Here is a 19,929-nt window from a genome sequence, read left to right as displayed (position 1 = left end):
GAAGAACATTTGTGGTCAAATCTCAACTGGGGTTGAAGCGTTTAAATATATCAATAGCAAAAGGCAGTGCAGAAAAGACATTGCCCCTCCTCTACAGGATGAGGATGGTCACCTCACCAACAGGGACATAGACAAGTCAGAGATGTTAATGCTTTTTCTTTGCCTCTCTTCAGCATGGGTTATGGGGCATGGGTCCCAGTGTCCTGAGCTGGAGGACCAGGACTGTGAGAATGATCAGCTCCCAGTGGACCTGCAGGATCTGCTGGGTCTGTTTGAAGTGTTTGGGGCTTGATGGAATTCATCCAAGAGTACTCAAAAGAGCTGTCTAATGTCACTGCAAGGTCTCGCAATGATTTTTGAATGGTTTTGGAAATTTGGAGAGGTCCCAGTCAACTGAAATCTGGCTAACATTGTCCCAGTTTTCAAGAAGGGCAAGAAGGATGACCCTGAAAACTATAGACCTGTCATAATTTCACTGACTGGTAAAATAATGGAGCAGGTTATTCTGTGAGTTCATGAAAACACCTGAAGGACAACGCAGGTTTCAGTCAGAACCAGCATGGCTTCATGACAGGAGGGTCCTGCTTGTCAACCTAATTTCCTTTTATCACAAGGTAATACCTGGTTAATCAAGGGAAGACAGAACACATAACCTTTTTGGATTTCAGTAAAGCTGTCTTTAACGGTATCCTCCTGGAAAAAAGTGTCCTATGCACAATGCAGCGAATGCCTCCGGAAATGGGTGAGCAAGTGGCTCATGAGTTGGGCATGGGGGGTTTCAGTGAATGAGGTGACAGCAGACTGGTGACCTGTCCACAGGGCTCCATCCTTGGCTCTGTGCTCTTCATCCTCTTAACAACCTAGATGCAGAACTTGAAGGAATAGTAAGTTTGCCAATGGTATTGAACTGGGAGCAGCTGTTGACTCCGTCAAGGGCAGAGAGGTCTGGCAGAGACTGTCATAAAGTGGGAAGGCTGGACAATCACCAACCATATGAAGTTCAATAAAGAAACCCTGGATGTATGGACAGACTGGGAAATGAGATGCTGGGAAGCAGTGTCAGGGAAAGGGACCTGGGGATCCTGTTTGACAGAAAACTGAACATGAGCCAGCAGTGCCCTGACAGCCAGGAGGGACAACCCTGTCCTGGGGGGCATCAGGCACAGCATCACCAGCGGAGCAAGGGAGGGGACTGTCCTGCTCTGCTCTGAGCTGGGGCAGCCCCACCTCCAGTGCTGGGGGCTGGTTTGGGCATCTCAATATGACAAAGACATGAAGCTGTTAAGATTGTCCAAAGGAGAGCAATGAGGATGGTGAAGAGCCTTAAGGGGAAGCTGTATGAGTGGCAGCTGAGCCCACTTGATCTGTTCAGCCTGGAGGAGACTGAAATGAGACCTCATCAGTCTACAACTTATGAGGGGAAGAGGAGGGGCAGGCACAGATCTCTGTGACCAGTGACAGGTCCTGGGGAAAAGGCCTGAAGTTGTGTCAGGGGAGGTTTAGGTTGGATATTCAGTAAAGATTCTTCACCCAGAGAGTTGGGCACTGGAACAGCTCCCCAGGGCAGTGGTGACAGCACCAGCCTGACAGAGCTCAAGAAGCGTTTGGACAGTTTCTCAGGCACATGGTGAGTCTCTTGGGGTGTCCTGTGCAGGGCCAGGATTGGGACTTTGATGATCCTTTTGGGTCCCCTTCAACTCAGCATTGTTCGATGTGTAGTCTTAGAGTCTTAAAATCCTAATTTCTAACCTGGCTGTCCTCTTTCAAATACCACACAGAAGTTGTTCTAATACTTTGAGTGAGTCTGTGTTTCAAGAAACACTCTGCAGAGAGGTTTGTGCCTGTTCTATTCCCTTTCATGCCTCCAGGAATTAAAACACTGTACCAGGCTTCTGTTAAAATTCTAGTTAGAGGTCCCCAAGTTAATGCCAAAGCAGTAAAATCAAAACAGTACTAAAACCAGACTTAGGCTTTTCCTATGAATGGTTCTGTCTATACAAAGATGACTTAGTCAGTTAAAAATTCTTTAATTCCATATATCATTCAAGATGGTGTTTTCCAACCATTCTGCATCAACAGGTTCTGTGAGAACACCACACTTCGTTTCAGTATACTTACTATACCAAAAGCAAACCATAAAAGTCACATTGCAGTAAATTGGCACAACGCGTTTTGCAAGAACAGAACTAAACTTATTTAAAAAAAAAAACAAAGTGACATATACTCATACATTAGCATTATAACAGCTAGAAAAATGCCGCTTTCAACTCCTACAAAACACAGTGAAAAGACATCCCCAACAAGAGTTGAAAAGCTGCACAAACAGAGGTCAGTATCATAGGAAGAGAGGAAATTTTATACAAATGAAGCAACTGGAGTTATAAGTATTTACACTTTTTCCTGCTATTAACTAGACAAACATACAGTAGTAAGTTAAAAATAGACTACAACTCTAAGTCCTGTAACATGTAAGCATTTTCTAACTGGGAATTTCGTCTTCTGAAATGTGTTACCTGTTAATACTGGATATAACTATTGGCAAAAGTGTTTAAATACTTTTAAACCAAGATTAAAGGGGCTTTTATTCCACAAAATTTAACTTCAAAATACTATGCTTATAAAATTATTTAGAATTTCAGCAGTCTATAGATTTCAAATGCAAAACTTAACAATCCTCTTTAATTTGTAATTAAAAAAACCCAAACAACAAGACTCTAGTGATGTCATTTGTTTTCAAAGGCAGAATCGTCTGCTGGCTTTTCAAGCTCTCTGTCTTCACCACATGTCCTAGGAAACAAAATAAAGCAATGTTACTGACCACATACAAAAGCAGCAAGCAAGACTTACTCCAGGTGATTGTACAGTCTGGAGCAAGTGATGCTGATGAACACTCAGCAGCACATGAAGTCTGGAGAACTGAGGCTATTAGCGATGCCAGCTGTCAGGTTACCCCAATGCCCTCAAATCTGAAGCTAAGCTGGCAGTGAGGGGCATCACTATCGATGTATGTTATGGGCTATGATGGGCAGTCATTCAGAGCTCCAACAACAGTTAGTCTGTATCTGTACTCTATGTCAGTTTAGGTGGAAAAGTGCTCTAGCTTCACATGCCTTACCCCCTGCCACTGAAACTCACTGTATCCCAAACACTGAGGTAACCTCATGAAGCACTATGTATTTTTATCAAAAACACCATGAAAAATGTTTCTATGTGCCTATCAGATCAGAAAATTTAAGTTACAGAACTTTTTCCAAAATTCCCGAATTACCTTCAGAAAGGTACAGACATGTCTTGCTCTAGTAGAGGGAGAAATATTCAGAACTAAATATAGTCCTGTGATTTAGGGGCCTTACCAGCTCTTTGCTTAAAGTGAGCCACAGAGGTGTTTTGGACATTATTTATTTTATTTACTTGCTTCTCACTTCCAAGAAACCAAATATTGCAAATAAAAATGTACAAAAAATACTGAATAAAAGGAAGTTTGTATGTCAGAGAGTCTAGAGCTTGAATTCAGACATGTAGATACATTTCTGAACATGCACTCTATTTGCAAGGGGTTTATTTAAAAATCTGGTTTGTTGCTGTTTGCTAACAGTAAGTTCACAAACCCTGCGTTCAAGAAGCCATACAATATTTTTCTGTAAAGTGGGTTTCTTTCCTTATCAAAGTCAAAGATCATTGGAGTATAGAGGTCAAAGCAACAGCAAACACCACACACACTTGACAGAAATGTTTGTTTAATTTGTTTAAGCAGAGGGCTAGAATATAACCTGTATGAGAACCTACACTTGTAACTCCGCTGCGTTCCTGTAGCATGCTGCTTGTTCAGACCAAATGACTATTCAGCCTAACTGGTTGAAAACTCCCAAATCCACTTCACTACTTCTGAGGCTACCTCACAGTAAACACCAGATAAATTTTAATCTTAAGGGCTGTTTGGGGTTTTTTTGCTGTTGTTTTTGTTTTGTTGTGTTTAAGTTTACTTGTAAATATTAGTCAATACTCCACTCTTTTGTGTAATTTTAACTTGGCAGTGAGCAAAAGAATGCCAGGCAGCTGCAGGTTCTCCTGATGTTAATGAAGATAGTGATGAAAAGAGCTTGCTCCAATACATACTGCTGAACAAAAAAAATCTCTGCAAGGTGCAGAGTGCCTGGAGAAAACAAAGTGTATTTCAACAATTCAACTCTAGGATAATTCCGGGCCTTTTCTATATTTGTTATTAAATTCTATTAAGTGTTTCTTTTTCTATAAGTGATTAATTGCTTTTTGTTTCTGTTTACAAAACATTTTTTTCACTGAAACCAGACAAATTCAAGCATTCTTATGGCTTTGTGTTTAAAATGGTAAGTGCATCCACCTCTGTAGAGCATTCAGACTTCTGGAATTTCACAGGTTTCAGTCCTAGCCTGCAGTTTTACCTGCATTTGAGAGATTTTATAGCCGAACTGTAGAAGATTGTTTAAAGTGGCTTGTCTACTGACAGTACATGAATTCACAAAAAAAATAATAAATCTCATTAGTTTCTGTAAGACTTGGCTCAGCCTTCCTTTGCTTCCAACTTAATACCCTAAGACACAGGGAAAAAGCTTTTACTTTGCCCTGGTCCACCACATACTGATTTTCTCCAATAGCACAACATCCTGTAATTGTTTCTCAACTCTCCACCATATCAGCAAGTGAAATAACATTTAAAATATTCATTCACAACTTAAACTGAAGATTTGCACACTGTTACTCTCTAAATATGAGAGCAAACTCTGTGAGGAAAATAGTACCTCAACATGATTAAGTAACTTCAGTCTTCTGCTGTTCCATTTTACATGATTAAGCTAAAGCAGAACAGATCCTCAGCTCAATAAGGTGATTAACTCACTTTTTCTTACTGCCAACTTCATGCCTATCCTTCTTTTCTTCAGCATTTTCTCCATTGTGTTGTGACTGGTTGGTGTCCTGGGCTTCTGACCCTCCATTCAGAATCTTTGAACCTTTAAAATGAAAGAGCAGAAAAGTGGTACTTGCAGTAAATGAAACTATATTATAACAGCTCCAAATAATTTCTTTACTATAATCAAATAAAACATTATAAATATTTTCCCCTCACCTTGATACCCAGGCAGCTGAAACAATAAAGAAGACACTAACTGATATGGCTTCAACTTCTGAACATTTCATGCAATGTCCTCATCCCATGGTTTTAGCAATGGGAATTGTACAGTTATTCTTCATGCAAGTTGAAGTTCTTCCCGTGCTTGCTAGGCTACAGATCATAGGCCTAATGCTTGTTTGTATTCTGAGCAGTGAAAGAATAGACTTCAGCAGTAAATTCTTTTTACCATTCTAACCAGGTCAAGTAATTTTGGGGGATTCTTGTTACTTTAACTGTAGAAATTAATAATGCCATCATATTTCATTTACTCTTGACTCCAACGAATTATGTATAATCAAAACCCAAATTATATAAATGCAAGTGTGTAATGATGGCATGGATTTTTCAAACAGGAAATCAGCACTGGTTGAAGGTGTATTTAGTGAAGTCAGTGAAGAAATATTTAACATCTTTCAGAATTTCTATGATGACTACTGTGACTGACTTGCTGTGGTATTATGAGCAAGTGATTTTGTGTGAATTGTTGAGGAATGTCACTCTCTGAACTAATGGTCCATTTCACTTCAAGTTGCAGATTTATAAAAGAACTCCTCTTATTAAACTACTGAGTTACAGTAAAGAAAAAAATAAAAAATGTATTTATTATACATCTGAATTTTTACAGTTTATCTGTATATACTTTATCAAAATTGGTTCTGAACTCAAAGGCCACAGGAGGTATTTGATAAAACAGTAAATGCTATATTCCCTTGTTACAGAGCAGATAATCTGTACATTTGATAGCAGATAATCTGCTGTACATTAAATACCATTAATTACAGCATCATTCTGTATCATCATTGTGAAGATAGGGTTCAGCAGTTCAGTTCTTAAAAGGGCAAAAGAATGCATGTAAAGATTAGATTTTTTTTACAGCAAATAAAAGAAAAAACTACTTCCATAAAATATCCCTCTACTCTGATAGAACTTTTTCCCATTTTCCACATGGCTGGGCAACAACACGATATTTCAACTGTGTTCTGCTGAAGTTGTGTTAACCTTACCTGGAGTGGCTTCACTAGCCAGACTATGCCCTGGAAGTCTCTCAGTGTAGCTCCTTTGTTGAAGTATTAGTTGGGCTGATCACTCATTTGGAGAAAGATCTGTATGGAACCTCTACTGCATCATACATTCTCTCACCAGAAAATGGTTGGATTTTAAAATCATCCCTGCTTTCTTAGCAATTGCAAGTACAGTGACATTCCTACTATAGTTGTGTTGAATCCTTGGCACCTCAGTTACAGTAATTTGTTTAGTCTTGATCTGGGTGGTGTAACTTCTAAATAGTTTTCTGAAAAAAACCAGTTCTACTCCCAGAATTCAATTTCAAAGTAAATGTAGTTTCTGTGAGGTGCTTGTGGAGATCAAGGATGTAAAAATTTGAATAGATGGGTAGAATTCCTACATTGCAACATAGCTTTCCAGTGTGTCTGTCCCATTTTATTCCTCTATTTAAAAATGTATCTATTTTAGTACTTATTTAAAGTTGTTACTGAACACGCTTACTATGGAAAGCTTTTGATATTCTGCTATACAAGTGTTCATAATTGATGTGGAACTGTACTGTTAAAAGCATAAATACATTCTTCTGCTATAAATTATTATTTCTTTACTGTTACACTGAACTACTAAAGTTGCATCAGGGAAGTAACACAGAAGTGGTTGAAAGTTGCTACATATAGTAGAGCATGCATGATATAGCAAGAAGCTAATGAAGGAAACTAAGTAGTTTCAAGTTCTCCCTCAGTGGCAGAAGCTTAGGTACCAAAAGCTACTGGAGGAATAGAAGATTGTGTTGGTTTCAGCTGGGGTAGAGTTAATTTTCTTCACGGTGGTGAATATGGGGCTGTGTTCTAGATTTGTGCTAATGCAAAGCTGACAATACAGAGATGTTTTTGTAACTTCTGAGTAGGGTTTACACACAGCCAAGGCCTTTTCATGTTCTTACACAGGGGAAGAAGTTGAGGAGTTGCATGGGAGGTGACACAGCTGAGACAGGTGACCCAAACTGACCAAAGGGACATTACAGACCACATGGCATCACAGTGAGTATGTGAAGTAGGGGAGAAGGATGGGAATATATTTGAGTGTGGATGAGAATATATTTAAGTGATAATGTTTGTTTTTCTATTACATTTGATTGGGGCTCTGCTCTCCTGGGGATGGCTGAACACCCGCCTGCCATGGGAAGCACTGAATTAACTCCTTGGTTTGCTTTTAGGTGGGCAGCTTTTGCTTTCCCCATTAACTGTCTTTATTTCAACCCGTAAGTTTTCTTCCTTTTACAATTCTGATTCTCTCCCTGATCCTACTGGTGAAGGAGTGAGTTAAGTGGCTGTGAAGGGCTTTGCTGCTGGTTTGGGTTAAAGTGCAACAACGGTAGTATGCCATTCTACCTCACATTTAATGTTTTGGCGTATTTTAAAATTCTGTAACATTGTAGGACTTATTTTTTGCAAAAGCCTTTAGCCAATTCAGATAAAACAACCATGGTAAATGTTACATTGAATTTGAGAGTTATTTGCAGCAGTACTGTCCTTGAGAACTTCAGATACGGAAAAGCTTTCACAAACTGGTGAAACTCCTACATCAAAGATATTTTGAAGCTGGCTCAAAAATTAATGGAGACTAAGTCTTTTATGTGACAAGAAAATAAAGCCACAGTGACTTACCTGTTTGGTCTTTTTCCTTTTCAGTTTTTTTGTTTGCTCCTTTCTTCCCCTGTTCTTTGGTTTTATTAGCTTCTTCATGCTGCTTTTGCTCAGCAAGTGATTTATTTAGTACTTGGGAAAGAACAGAATCTCCTTCCCCAACCAGAAACATGGTCTTGAACTTGTTATATAGCATTGTAGATTTCTCCATGATAACTTGGCTAATTTTAAATTTCCGTATCTGAAATCAAAGCAATAAAACAGGCTCCACTTAGGTCCTTAAATATCTGTGTAATTTCATCACCCACTAGCTTAAATTCTTCATTTAACCTACAATGAGATCATGGACTTTTGCACTTGAAGTGTCACAGAACCACAGAACTGCTAGGCTGGGAGGGTCCTCAAAAGATCTCCCAGTCCTACTCTTCATGGGAAAGGGAGCCTGGATCACATTATCAAGCACCCTTGATCCCAATACATATTGAAAACCTCTAGTTATGGAACTCCTCCACATCCCTGAGGAGACTGTTACAGTAAAACAACTGTTCTTACTGTAAAAAAAAAAGATTTTTTTTAGTATCAAAATAAAACCTTTCCCAGTGCAACTTGTACCCATTGCCCCTCATCTTCCCCATATGTCTTCTGGCGAAGACAAAAGCCTCAACCCTCTCTTTGCAGCAACTCTTTAAACTGCTGGAATAATGTGATGACTGTTCCAGGAAGAAAGGAAATAAACCCTTTAGTCTTTGGTTATAGGGCAGGTTCTCCAACCATTTGATCTCCTTGATGGCCCTCCCTCTGGGCCCTTTCCAATCTGTCTGCATCATTATTGATCTGTAGGGATCCAGACTGGACAGAGTACTCCAACAGTAAATAAAGCTGGTAGCAATTTAAGAACACATACACTTGAACTAACATTGAAAATCTTACCTTCTTGAGAGTTAAGATCATCTCTGTATGTTTCTGAGCTTGTTGCATTGTGACTTGAAGGGATGCGAGCTCATCAAGAGCCTCAATACACCTGTTTACATCCTGTATAGAAACAAGAAATCAGTCTGAAAACTTACATATTAGTAATCTTTAATTAGTCATACTAATCTAACTTCTGTGCTCAGTGACACCTTCCTATAATATCCTTAATTTGACTATGTACTTAATTTTAGAACAATTTATATAGCCAAACTTGCCAACAAAAATTTAACACCCAGTTGTCCCGTAGCTACTCCCATAAAAAGATTATATTTGACTAAATTGTAATATTTACCAAGAACTTTATGCTTTCAACATACATAAAGCAAGCTTTATTCTGCTTTCATGATTCTAGTACTTCTATGCTCAAAGCTGTTTACCACAGTCAGGCTTTACCATGCATAGTTTTTCACAAGTGATTAACCACTGAGAAGGCAAGGAAGCACCTTAAGTGCACTGTAGTTAATACAGAGAACTGTCCTTATACATTCCCTATGCCCCAGTATGCTTTGCCTTCTTTTTAAGTTTTCAGAGAGGTATCACCATTCAGCCATGCCTTTAGTGGTTCCTCCACTGTATCAGGCTGGAGCTGATTAAGTCCAGCACAAGGCAGCCTCCCCTCTCCCACCACTACCAGAACCTTGCCTCCAACACACAGAACAACTCTGTTTCCCTAGCTGGAACGGCTTGCTGCTCCTCATGCTGTCATAATTCTTCACTCATGCTTATTTTCTTATCTTTGTATTTTCTCCAGACTGAACACTCCCAGCTCTCTTGGCCTCCTTTTCCAACACATGCTCCAAGTCTTTAATCCATCTTTGTGAACCTTTACTGGGCACCCTACAGTAGGTCCATACCTCTATTGTTCTAGGCAGACCAAAATACAGTTCAGTGTCTCATCAGTGCCAAGTAGAGGGCAACCACCACATTCCTTCCATGTTCTGGCAACTCTCTCTCTCAGAGAGAGAATGCAGCCCAGAAAGCTGTTGGCCACTTTAGCCTTCACTTTAGTGTATTGGTGGCTCATGCTAAGCTCAGTGTCCACCAATACCCCCCAGGGCATTTTCTGAAAAGCTGCTATTCAGCCACTCAGTCCCCATCCCATGCTGGAGGCACAGGGTTATTGCTCCACAGGTGCAGTACTGGAACTGAAGCTGGTGAAGTTCCCATTGGCCCATTTCTCCAGCCTGTTCAAGTCTCTCTGGATGGCAACAGTCCCATCAAACCTTTGATGATTTCAGTCTTGCATCATTTGCAAACTTGCTATAGGTGTGGTTTGTATCATCATCGTCCCAGTCTTCAATGACATGTTATAATAGTATTGACTACTAGTAGTGACTGGCCTGTAGCTGGACTCTGCCACTGATTAGTGTTTTGTGGCTTGCTGTTCAGCCAGTTTTCAGTCTACTTTTCTATCCACCTCTTTAGTTCAGACTTCATAAATTTGTCTTAGAAGCTGTCCTGAGAGACAGTGTGCCTTTTTAATCTTAATAGAAACAATATACACTCATCCACCAAGCTAGTCATCTCACAAAAAGACATCATATTTATCAAGCATAATTTAATCTTCATTAACCTATGCTGACAACTCTCATAGCTCTTACTGTACTTCATATCACCGGAAACAATTTCCACAAGGATCTGTCCCATCACATTTCAAAGGATCAGTGTGAGACTGAATGGCGTATAGTAGTAATCTAGATCTTCCTTCTGCAAGATAAGTGTGACACTTGCTTTCTTCCAGTCCTCAGGAACCAGCCCCTCATCACCATGACTTTTCGAAAACAAAACTGAGTGGATGGACAATGACACCATCCAGCTCCTCCAGTACTTTCCTGCTTATTCTGTGTTGGGTCTCCATCTAACTGTTCTCTGATTTGATCTTTGTCCTCTGAGCAACAACATTTTCTTGTTTTAATCTTCCCATGGTCTCAGGGGCCTAGGATTCCTGAACAGAATTGTAAAGGCAAACTGAGGTCAAGATGACACTGGTTACCTTACCCATCTCCTTTTTCACTAGAGTGCCTATCTGCCTATCCCATACAGCAGCAGGCACACACTTTCCTAGACTTTAAAATGAATAAACATTAAGAAGGAGGTAATCCCTAAAAGTGAGGCAGACCTCCTTGTCCTCTCTTCCCTCTAGCATGGTCTCTCAAGAGATGCTTCCAAGCAGATCCCTGTAGAGGTCAAAGTCTGCTCTCCTAAGTCCAGGGCTGTGATCCTTTTCATCCTGCTCCCTTCTCCCTGAACTTCAATATGACAGTCACTGCAGCCAAGGTTGCCCCTGACGTTCATACACCTGACCAGATCTTTGCTGTCTGGAGGATCAGGTCTAACAGAGTGTCTTGCCTTATCAGCTCCTTCATCACCTGTGTTAGGCAATTTCCGAACTCCAGAAGCTTCCTGCATTGCTGTGTTATCCACATGTCCCTTCAGCAAATACTAGGATGTTTTAAGCTTCCAGTTAGAATCAAAGGTGTCTACCCACTGTCTTTAAGATTACTTAATTCTCTGCTTCTCCTTGACAAGGTGATCTGTAGTAGACAGTCTCAGGATGTCACTCATTTTGGTTTGCCCATTAATCCCGATCCATAAGCTCACAGCTGGCTTATCAGCTGTCCCAGTACAAAGCTTCACACATTTCAACTGGTTTCTCACAAAGTTATCCTTCATCTTGTTTTCCCAGCACCCATCTTTCCTAAAGAGCCTGTAAAAATATAAGGCAAGGCTCACCTCACTTCTACCCGAATCTCTGATACCAATGAAACCACAGCCCTGCTACTGCAGAGAGATGTCCTGTTCCCCATGGTTGCTCCTCACACTACATGTATTAGTGTACAACCATCCCTAAGAGAAACATAGTTGTGCTGATGTCCACAAAGGTTATGAGAGTTTTCCTTATTATGCTGGGCTGCCAGCAGCTCCTCATTCAGTGTGCTGATGCTTGTGGTCATGCTACTTCAGACCTGTTCTGCAAAGAAATTCTGTTGATTACAAGGTCACTTTATATCACCCTGCTGACATCTGTTTACATCTGATTGCCATCCTGCTCCACCATTTGCCCCTCTGCTACCATTCCTAGTTTGATGCTCTTTAACCAGGCTGGTCAGCCCCTTGGCAACACTACTTTTAGCACACTGATCCACTCCTTTGCAAGACTTTTCCTCAATAAAGGGATCACCTTCTGGGTGGTCCCCATGTCTTTACAATTACCCTCAGAGTCACAGAGTCATGTTTGATACTGTCCAAGTGTCCCGTACTCCCCACTGGTGCCCAACCTGAAAACCTGCAGCAGCAAATGGTCATTAAGACCAGAAAGCCTCAATCTATCAGTAACATTCCAAATCCAAACCCCTGACAAGCAGCAGATTTCCCTTGACAGTGAATGGAGTCAGTGAACTGGAGCCCTAATCACTTGCATCCTGCTACTGCATCCAGTGTCCTGGTGTTTCTATGTGGCTCAGCAGGCTGATCTGGCACCAGATGTTCTATTTGACGTAATTCTATCTGAATGTTTCTGGTAAATAATTTATAATGTAGCATTTTCAAACAAAACAGATTTCATTTGCTGACACTATCTTTTACTGCCCATAGTAACTACATTTAAGCAGAAGTTATCTTTTATATGGAAAAAAATCCTTTCATTTTCAGAGTATTAATTAAAAACAAGAACACATGCCAAGTATTTCCTACTGGAATTTGAAACACGAGTCAGTTTAAAAAATATATACTTACAAGATTATCAATTTTCAGGGAATTCTTTATTTCTGCATGTATCCTTTGAAGCCTAGAATCCACTGAAGTTTCTGAAGATTAAAACAACACTCATGAACATTTGTTAATACCATCAGGTTTGCTTTTGCAGAAATGATTCCACAAGTATGAACCTCATACAGAAGAAAGCAGGCAGGCATCCTACATGCAGGTGCACACATAAATACAATCAGAAAAAAAGTACACAGCTTTTTAAAACTGAACATTATTGGCAACCCACACAATTTTCTCCTTAGGAGGTACAACTGGAAAAAATTTTCTATTCCAAAACACAGCTGTTGCCCTCTAATTGTAGGCCAGCTGAACAAAAAGTTATAATAAATATTAAGAGTTACAAAGCTGGAAGACCTTCCATGACAGGACACCTGGAAATTGATGGTTTGTTTTCAGTAAACTGGTCATGATTCAAGTTACAGTCCAAATCCATCCAAATAAAATGTTCCCAGTACACATGCTTCAGAAGTGTGAAAGATGAATGGACATGGCATTCCCTAATTCACATGATGAATGCCTGCTTGGATTTGGTACGTATTTTGAACAATAATGCAAGCAAACAATTTCCTTTAAGTCTAATCCATCTTGGATGGGTTTTTATCTGCCCTCTTGCTGCAATGCTGGGTTGGATGGAGTCCATGACACTGGATCTGTATTATACTACAAATTACAGATTAGAAACAGTGGTTTGGATTGACCTCAAAGATGGGAATACTGAAAAAATAATTACTTGTCCCTATGAAGGTCAGTCTGCAGGCATAGGTTAGCAGGCAAGACCATAGTAATCTGAATCTAAGCCTCCTACTTCGTGAGAGATAGTATCTAGATAGTTTCAAGAGGTCCCTCAGAGTATTGTGTTATGAGAAGATACAAAGGAAAAAATGATGGGAATAACTGAAGTGATTGATATCAAAGAATAAAATCTTTTTTCTCATGCTCACAAACAGAAGAGATTGAGGTTTAAAAGCTAAAATGACAGTGCAGTCAGAACAGCAAAGACCTGTTCTACTGTACTGCAGAAAGAACACGGCAAAAATGCACTGTTTCACAAACCTGAAAGTAGAATCATGGATCAAACATCTCACACTGAGACCACACAACCACCCTCAGCAGTATATTAATCTTATCCAGGAATAAATTCCGCTCAAAATATAAAAAGACAAAAAAGTACTGTTTAGATTCTTTAAACTAACCTCTCTTCTTCTCAATCTTCTTAACTTCTGTTTTCTTGCCTTCTTCTTTGTTCTGCCTATCAAAAATGTTTAAATGTTTTTACAATGTTGTAAAGTCTGCTTTTTACCCCCAGTTTTTGGATGAGATGCAATATTTTGAAGTACTACCTCACTACAACATTAGCATGCAAAAACCACAGAGCCAAACCCTGATTTTCAAGGACAAACAATTTAAGATAAATTAATTAGCTAAGATACTGTTAATAAATCCTCTATACACAAAGCCATGTTTTTCTAGAAGCTGCAAATTAAAGGATTTTGAAAACTCGTAATATCCAAACTGTATTTTGGATTTTGTTGCATATTAACACAACATATTAACTGGTAAAATGGCATTATATGGAACTAACTTAAGAAATTTTTTTAATTATCATGACAAAATAAATGAAATTACCATTACCACAGGGAATTTATGGAGAGATCAATTAATCATAACCAGTTCCTATATGACTATTTTCTCAAATAATTAATTCTATCCGTATATATATCTTAAAACTGGCCATAATTGTATCAGTAATAATTCAAAAGTTCTTGAAGGAAGTTGTAATACAGAAAAAGAAATTTATTAAAAGTGCAGTGAAACCTCCTTGATCTTTCCCCATTTGTGTCACTGAAAATAAAGCTGAGACTCAAGAAAAACAACAAAAAAATTGTCTCCATTTCAGTTACAGGATGAAGACAAATCTTTGAAATAAGCTTTTGAGCTCGTGATGCAGAGAAGATCATGAACTTCTGTTTAACAATCCCTGAGTTTTGTTTGAGGGATTTAAAAGGCTACTTTTAGAATTTGCATATTTCAGCATATGTCCTGTGACTATTTTCTTCCTGTCATACTAATATGCATACCTAAAATATGTAGGCATGCATGTCTTATCTTCCATGTTTCTTTCATAAAGAACATGAAACTTGTCTGCTTCAACTGGCAGCACAATCTCAACATTACAGATAAACTTTGTATATCTACAGAATGGTGTACACAAAGCACCTTAACTAAATAAATACTAATAAAGTAGCTACCAGAAAATGGAAACTACACTGATAAGCAAAATAATCAAAACACAGATCCAGCTTATACTTAGTTTTACTTTTTATCAGTATTGAGTTTTGTGGTATTAGTCATCAACTGTAATTAAATTCATTATGCATTCACTACTTCTTTATCTCACAGAAATAAAACTCTGTCTACCCTCCAATGCATAAAATATGACAGCGATTTAGAAGTAGAAATTTGGTTGTTAGAAGTAAATCAGTATATGACAGTTTGATTCCCAAAATCAAATCCAAGCTGCTAAGATGTTAAGGCAATTTAATATCTCCAAAACTGGAAATGCTTAGGTTTGCCACAATTAGGTAGAGTATTTATGTTAGGTCTCCAGAGGAGTGATATGAAGAAGAGGAAAAAGAGCTGGACCACACGAAAAGAAATACCCAAACAAACTACATTTTTGTTAGTGGATGTGAAAAAGAAAGGATTTTTTTGTTACAGGTGAAGGGGACCTTTATTCTCTTCCTTTCCTCCAAATTTTTACCTTGTTCTCTTCCTTTCTTCTGCCCTCCCACCAATGGTGGAGATGATAACATCAAGCTCTTGTGGTGCAGCTTCTTCATTCATTTGCAGAAAAGCAAATGAGTCAGGTTTCTTCTTACTGCCCTACTCTATAAATTCTTGGTGGGATCTTCTATCTATTCTTATGTTTGATTCAAGTAATCTTCTAAATGCAGTCTGTTCTTGGTATCAGTTAACCAGCTTTGCAGTACTAGATTATTTTTTTCCTTGTTCTATCTGACAGCATGTGCTCCAACAGTCAGACAGAGAAGGAATATCGTAGCAGAGACGGACAATGGTACCCGTTTATCCTTCCATCATAGCCCAATCTTTATTACACGCAGCTTATATTTATATAATTATCAGAAGGCACCATGTTTAATTCCAACTGGTTAGGAAATCAATTTACTGGTTGGTAATGGTGAGTGTACAGGTCAATAAAAACTTCTCTCTAACAATGTTTACGTACTTTTTCTACTGATTCTCATGGAACAGATCACTTGTTTCTACATGTGCACTTATTTTTCTCTCCAAGAATAGTTCCTTATGTTAACAAACTTTTCATTCTCAAGATGTTTTTGCATGGGAACTTATCAGGCTAGCTGCTAGCTATACTTAGCCAAAGTAACAAGGCCTGAAGCATGATTTTACAAGGCCTTTCTTTTGTAAAGTTTTACATATATGAGACAAAGGAAATGCTTTCCTGATAACCTAGGCATTCCATATCTCATCAAATATCCATAACCATGGATTAAGAGGATCTACTAGGTCCTACCAATTTGATCTAAAAATTTTAAGAAAAATACATGGCTGTCCTGAACAGTTTTTCAGACTGATCCCCCTTTACATGGATATTCTTAAATTAGTTCTAAAAAGAACACACCAGATGTCTTCTCCTAGAGATTCTACATCACTGTAAGACTGACATCACTGAATTTCTATGTTCCATTCTTCCTATTCTCCCACAACAGGAATTTTGAATTCAATTCAAAATTGAAGAATTTTGGTTCAAGGAGCTTTTCACCCTCCCAGGAAAAAGAAGTTAAGATAGAAAACCAAAATAGGCAGCAGGAGAGAACAGTAGAACACAGTGCAAACCAGTTTGGAAGTTTTTCAGAAGTTTTACCTCCTGTTAGGTTCAACATATTTCTACAACTTGCGGGCATCATATATTAAAATATACTCACGATTCAGATTCTGTCTGTTCCTCTTGCTTGCGCTTTCTATCTGTTACTTCTCTCTCATGTTGGCTTCTTACAGTGTTTCTTCTGTGAGCTGCAGGAAAGCTTCTTCCCCCTTTTTTCTTCTGTTTTCATTTGGCATTTTATGATTGGAAAGAGAAAAGTAACATTATTAAATCATTGATTCTGCAAACAGATGAAACAAAGTATCTTTGAAACAACTCTACTCCATGAAGCAACCCAACAAATACCAGCTTTCCCTGAAGCTAAACACAATTTCATTAGTCTTTTCTCCTTGTTTTCTTTTCAATACTGAGCACCAGAAAAATGAAGACATTATATACTGTTGGCTAGAGACAGTTTTGTACCTTTCAAAAATGTCATTTCAAGCCACAGGTTCTCCAGATAAAGCCAAGGAAAACAACACCTGTCTTCCAAAGAACATAGGTTAAAAAAAGGCCCATAAGCTTCTTGACATTTAAATCCTTTGTTAAAAAGGTATCTTAGAAAATACATTTTTCTTAGAAAATACTAGAAGTTCCTGAAATAATTATTTGAGAAAACTATCGTTCTGAAAATTTTATTCTATCTATCTGTACAATAGCCACGCCAGACTCCTACCACCATTAAGATCTTGCATTAACTTGAAGAAAGATCTCCAGTGATACTACTTTCCTCTATCATAAATTTATCAGGAAAGCAAAATTATACCTTGTCACCTTCTTGTTCTTCTCCTTCATCTTCAGAATCAGAAGCTGATGCAGAACCCACTTTTGCAACATTTTTCCTTTTTGGTTCAGCTTCCTTCTTTCCTTCCTTTTTATCAAATTCCTTCTTTGATTTCTCCTCTTCCTTCTGACTTTCCTCATCCTTTTTCCCTTGCTTTTTGGGCTTTTCTTCTGGTCCTTTTTTCTTTCCCTTCTCTTCCTCACTAACACTAAAACAAAAAGAGTATTTAGTCATCACATCCATTATCTACAGTGACTTAAAAGAACAACATTCTAACTTAGGAAGCTGGGTCTTTTTAAGCACAGAATAGTAAAATTAAGAAGTTAATTCACTTAATGACTCTTCAAAAATATTCTTTCTCTAAAATTTTTTACCTGTGGGAGGAAAAAAGCCTAGCAAATAAATATCAGTATGGAGGGCCAACTGAAGGCAACATTACCAGAAGTGCATAAATCCTAACCCAAGAAGTTCTCAGTGGACTCCTGAGACACAGATGGGTCTGTAGGACTCAAGAGTGCATACACTGTAAACTAGGTTTATAAAGTATACTTATTTAAGTTGTTCCTATTCCAAAACTGTGCATGTGCCAGTTTATAGAAAACTAAACCTATGTTCAACTTTTCCATGGGTTACTAGAAGCACTAGACTTGACAGAAGAACATTAGAACATAAGAAGATGACAAAACCAAAATTCAGGTAACTAACAGTGTTTCAATTTCATCTGAAGAGATTTCTGAAACAAAAATGTACAAAAAAAACACTATTTTATTTTTGTGTGATACTGTATTTTCTCTTAATAAATATATTTCTTCTTTACTCAACATACAATCATATAAGGAATTTTGTATAGATTAAACAAGTTCAGAAGATTAAGATGTTCTCTCTCATGTTTCAGAAATATCCTTCTTTGAATTACTCTGTATTATAAAAAAGTCTATACAAATAGTCACTTACAGTGAACACTAAAGGGGAAAAAGCCTGTCAGGAGTAATAATTTTCAAGTCTTAACATAAGGAGCAACACAGCAATGAAGAATATTTACATTAAGAAAAAACTCACAAGTCACCCTCTGAAAGACACGATGGTTTCACCAACTTGGGTCTCCCTCTTGGTTTTGGAACTTTCAGTTCAGAAGCTAGTGTTTATTCAGAAATAGCAGGTTAGTCCACAGCCACCATCTTTGTCTATGTGTCAAGATACTTACTCAACAGACATAAGCCATGGTTACATCAAAATATACACCCTAACTTTGTTACTGTACAGGATTCAAGTTAATTGAATACCAAACTTAATCAAGATCTCTTTGCAAAGTTGAAGTATTGGCAATTTTTTTTGCTGACTCTTGTGCTTTTTGCAATCTATGCAGTTGCAATTTGTTTCACATGTTGCACAACTAAGATGAGTCTGAAATTAGATAATGAGAAACCTGACATTAGAGAATGAAAAACAGTCACTAATGCCTACATTTATACAGTTTGCTGTCCACTAGTTTTACTCATATGCTGGGATTTCCATCACTCTTCAGGCTAACAAACCACTGTCAGGAAGTTCTACCACCACACTACAGTGCAGACCAAACATCTTCATTTCCTCAGATTCACCATACTGTTAGCAGTAAGACAAACAGCCTGCCTTCTTGGCACTTATGCACCTCAAATGCTTGTCCAGTACCATGACGAATATGTTGTCAGGAAACCTAATATTCAGTGTTTAGACTCTTGTTGGTCTTAGCACTGAGCATTTTTAAGCATCCTATCAACAACAGAAAAGGCTGCATAGCGTATTTTCCAAAAAGGTTTTTTATATAAGAGGCCAAAGCATCTCTTACAGAACCTTTTCTGCTCTTACTGACTGAAATTAGTGAAAACCAGCAAAAATTGTAAAGACAAAACCACAAACATTAAAAATGCATACTTAGTGCATGTAATGAAATGGCAGAGGGGGATTAATTAATACTTAATTTCTTCACAGCTTCCACGGCAAAAGTTAAGTCTATTTCATTGTGGTTCCATGTTTTTTTTTTATTGTCAGCAGATACAGAGGACTGTAAATTATTTGTCTCACTGACTAGGTGCTCATACGATTTACTTAACTGCTGCAAGAACTGTCTTCCAAAGCAGTAATTAGCAATCAAAAATATTTGCAAGCTTACCATTAAAGTGACTGACAATAGATCATCGCTAATTTGGAAGAAACAGGCACTACAGAATTATCACCAAATACTTCTAATAAAACATTCCAAAAAAATCAATTATATTTTCTTTTTATTTGTCTACCAATCAACACAGACTATCTTAAACATCTTTTTGAGCATGTCTCTTCAGCTCTTATTTTTTCTTGTCCTCTGAACTCCACCTACAGGCTCCTTGTTCCCCCACTACTCATCTTTGTGTTTTATGGATCTTCTAACTCTATCGAAGTATTTTATAGACCTTTAATGAATACAATGCAGCAAACCTGCCAAAGAGCTCCTACCATATATATACACATAAGCAGTATTCTGCAAAAGTTGATACTTGTACCCCAAACCAACCAGTATTTAATTCAGAAGACTAAACATTAATATTAAACAATTTAAATCCATTCATGTCTTAAACACATCATTTTGAGATGTTTTCTCTCTACAATCTATTAGCAAAATCTGCCTTTAGCATGGAAAAATACCCTATAGTACTTCTGGGGAAGGTGATGACTCTCTAAC

General features: G+C 38.2%; 1 protein-coding gene across 3 annotated transcripts in view; it reads right to left on the bottom strand.

Annotated features, from left to right (window-relative positions):
- Positions 1–2,011: 2,011 nt before the first annotated feature.
- PSIP1 (PC4 and SRSF1 interacting protein 1) overlaps positions 2,012–19,929 on the bottom strand; it is a 35,058-nt gene continuing 17,140 nt past the window's right edge. For all 3 annotated transcript variants that reach the window (XM_014252205.2, XM_014252207.2, XM_014252206.2), the window contains exons 9-17: positions 18,288–18,363; positions 17,211–17,436; positions 16,506–16,624; positions 13,734–13,789; positions 12,508–12,578; positions 8,731–8,832; positions 7,822–8,041; positions 4,877–4,988; positions 2,012–2,787 (exon numbers count right to left, since the gene is read on the bottom strand). In XM_014252205.2, the coding sequence (XP_014107680.1) occupies positions 2,724–2,787; positions 4,877–4,988; positions 7,822–8,041; positions 8,731–8,832; positions 12,508–12,578; positions 13,734–13,789; positions 16,506–16,624; positions 17,211–17,436; positions 18,288–18,363 (1,046 nt within the window). In that variant the 3' untranslated portion in view covers positions 2,012–2,723. The remainder of the gene's footprint in view (positions 2,788–4,876; positions 4,989–7,821; positions 8,042–8,730; positions 8,833–12,507; positions 12,579–13,733; positions 13,790–16,505; positions 16,625–17,210; positions 17,437–18,287; positions 18,364–19,929) is intronic.

Source organism: Pseudopodoces humilis, chromosome 4 (assembly GCF_049639895.1).
Source record: "Pseudopodoces humilis isolate 2021_Gansu_Grassland_sample_001 chromosome 4, ASM4963989v1, whole genome shotgun sequence".
Lineage (NCBI taxonomy): Eukaryota > Metazoa > Chordata > Aves > Passeriformes > Paridae > Pseudopodoces > Pseudopodoces humilis.
Note: the sequence above shows the minus strand (reverse complement) of the source record. Positions and strands in the feature narration are given on the sequence as shown.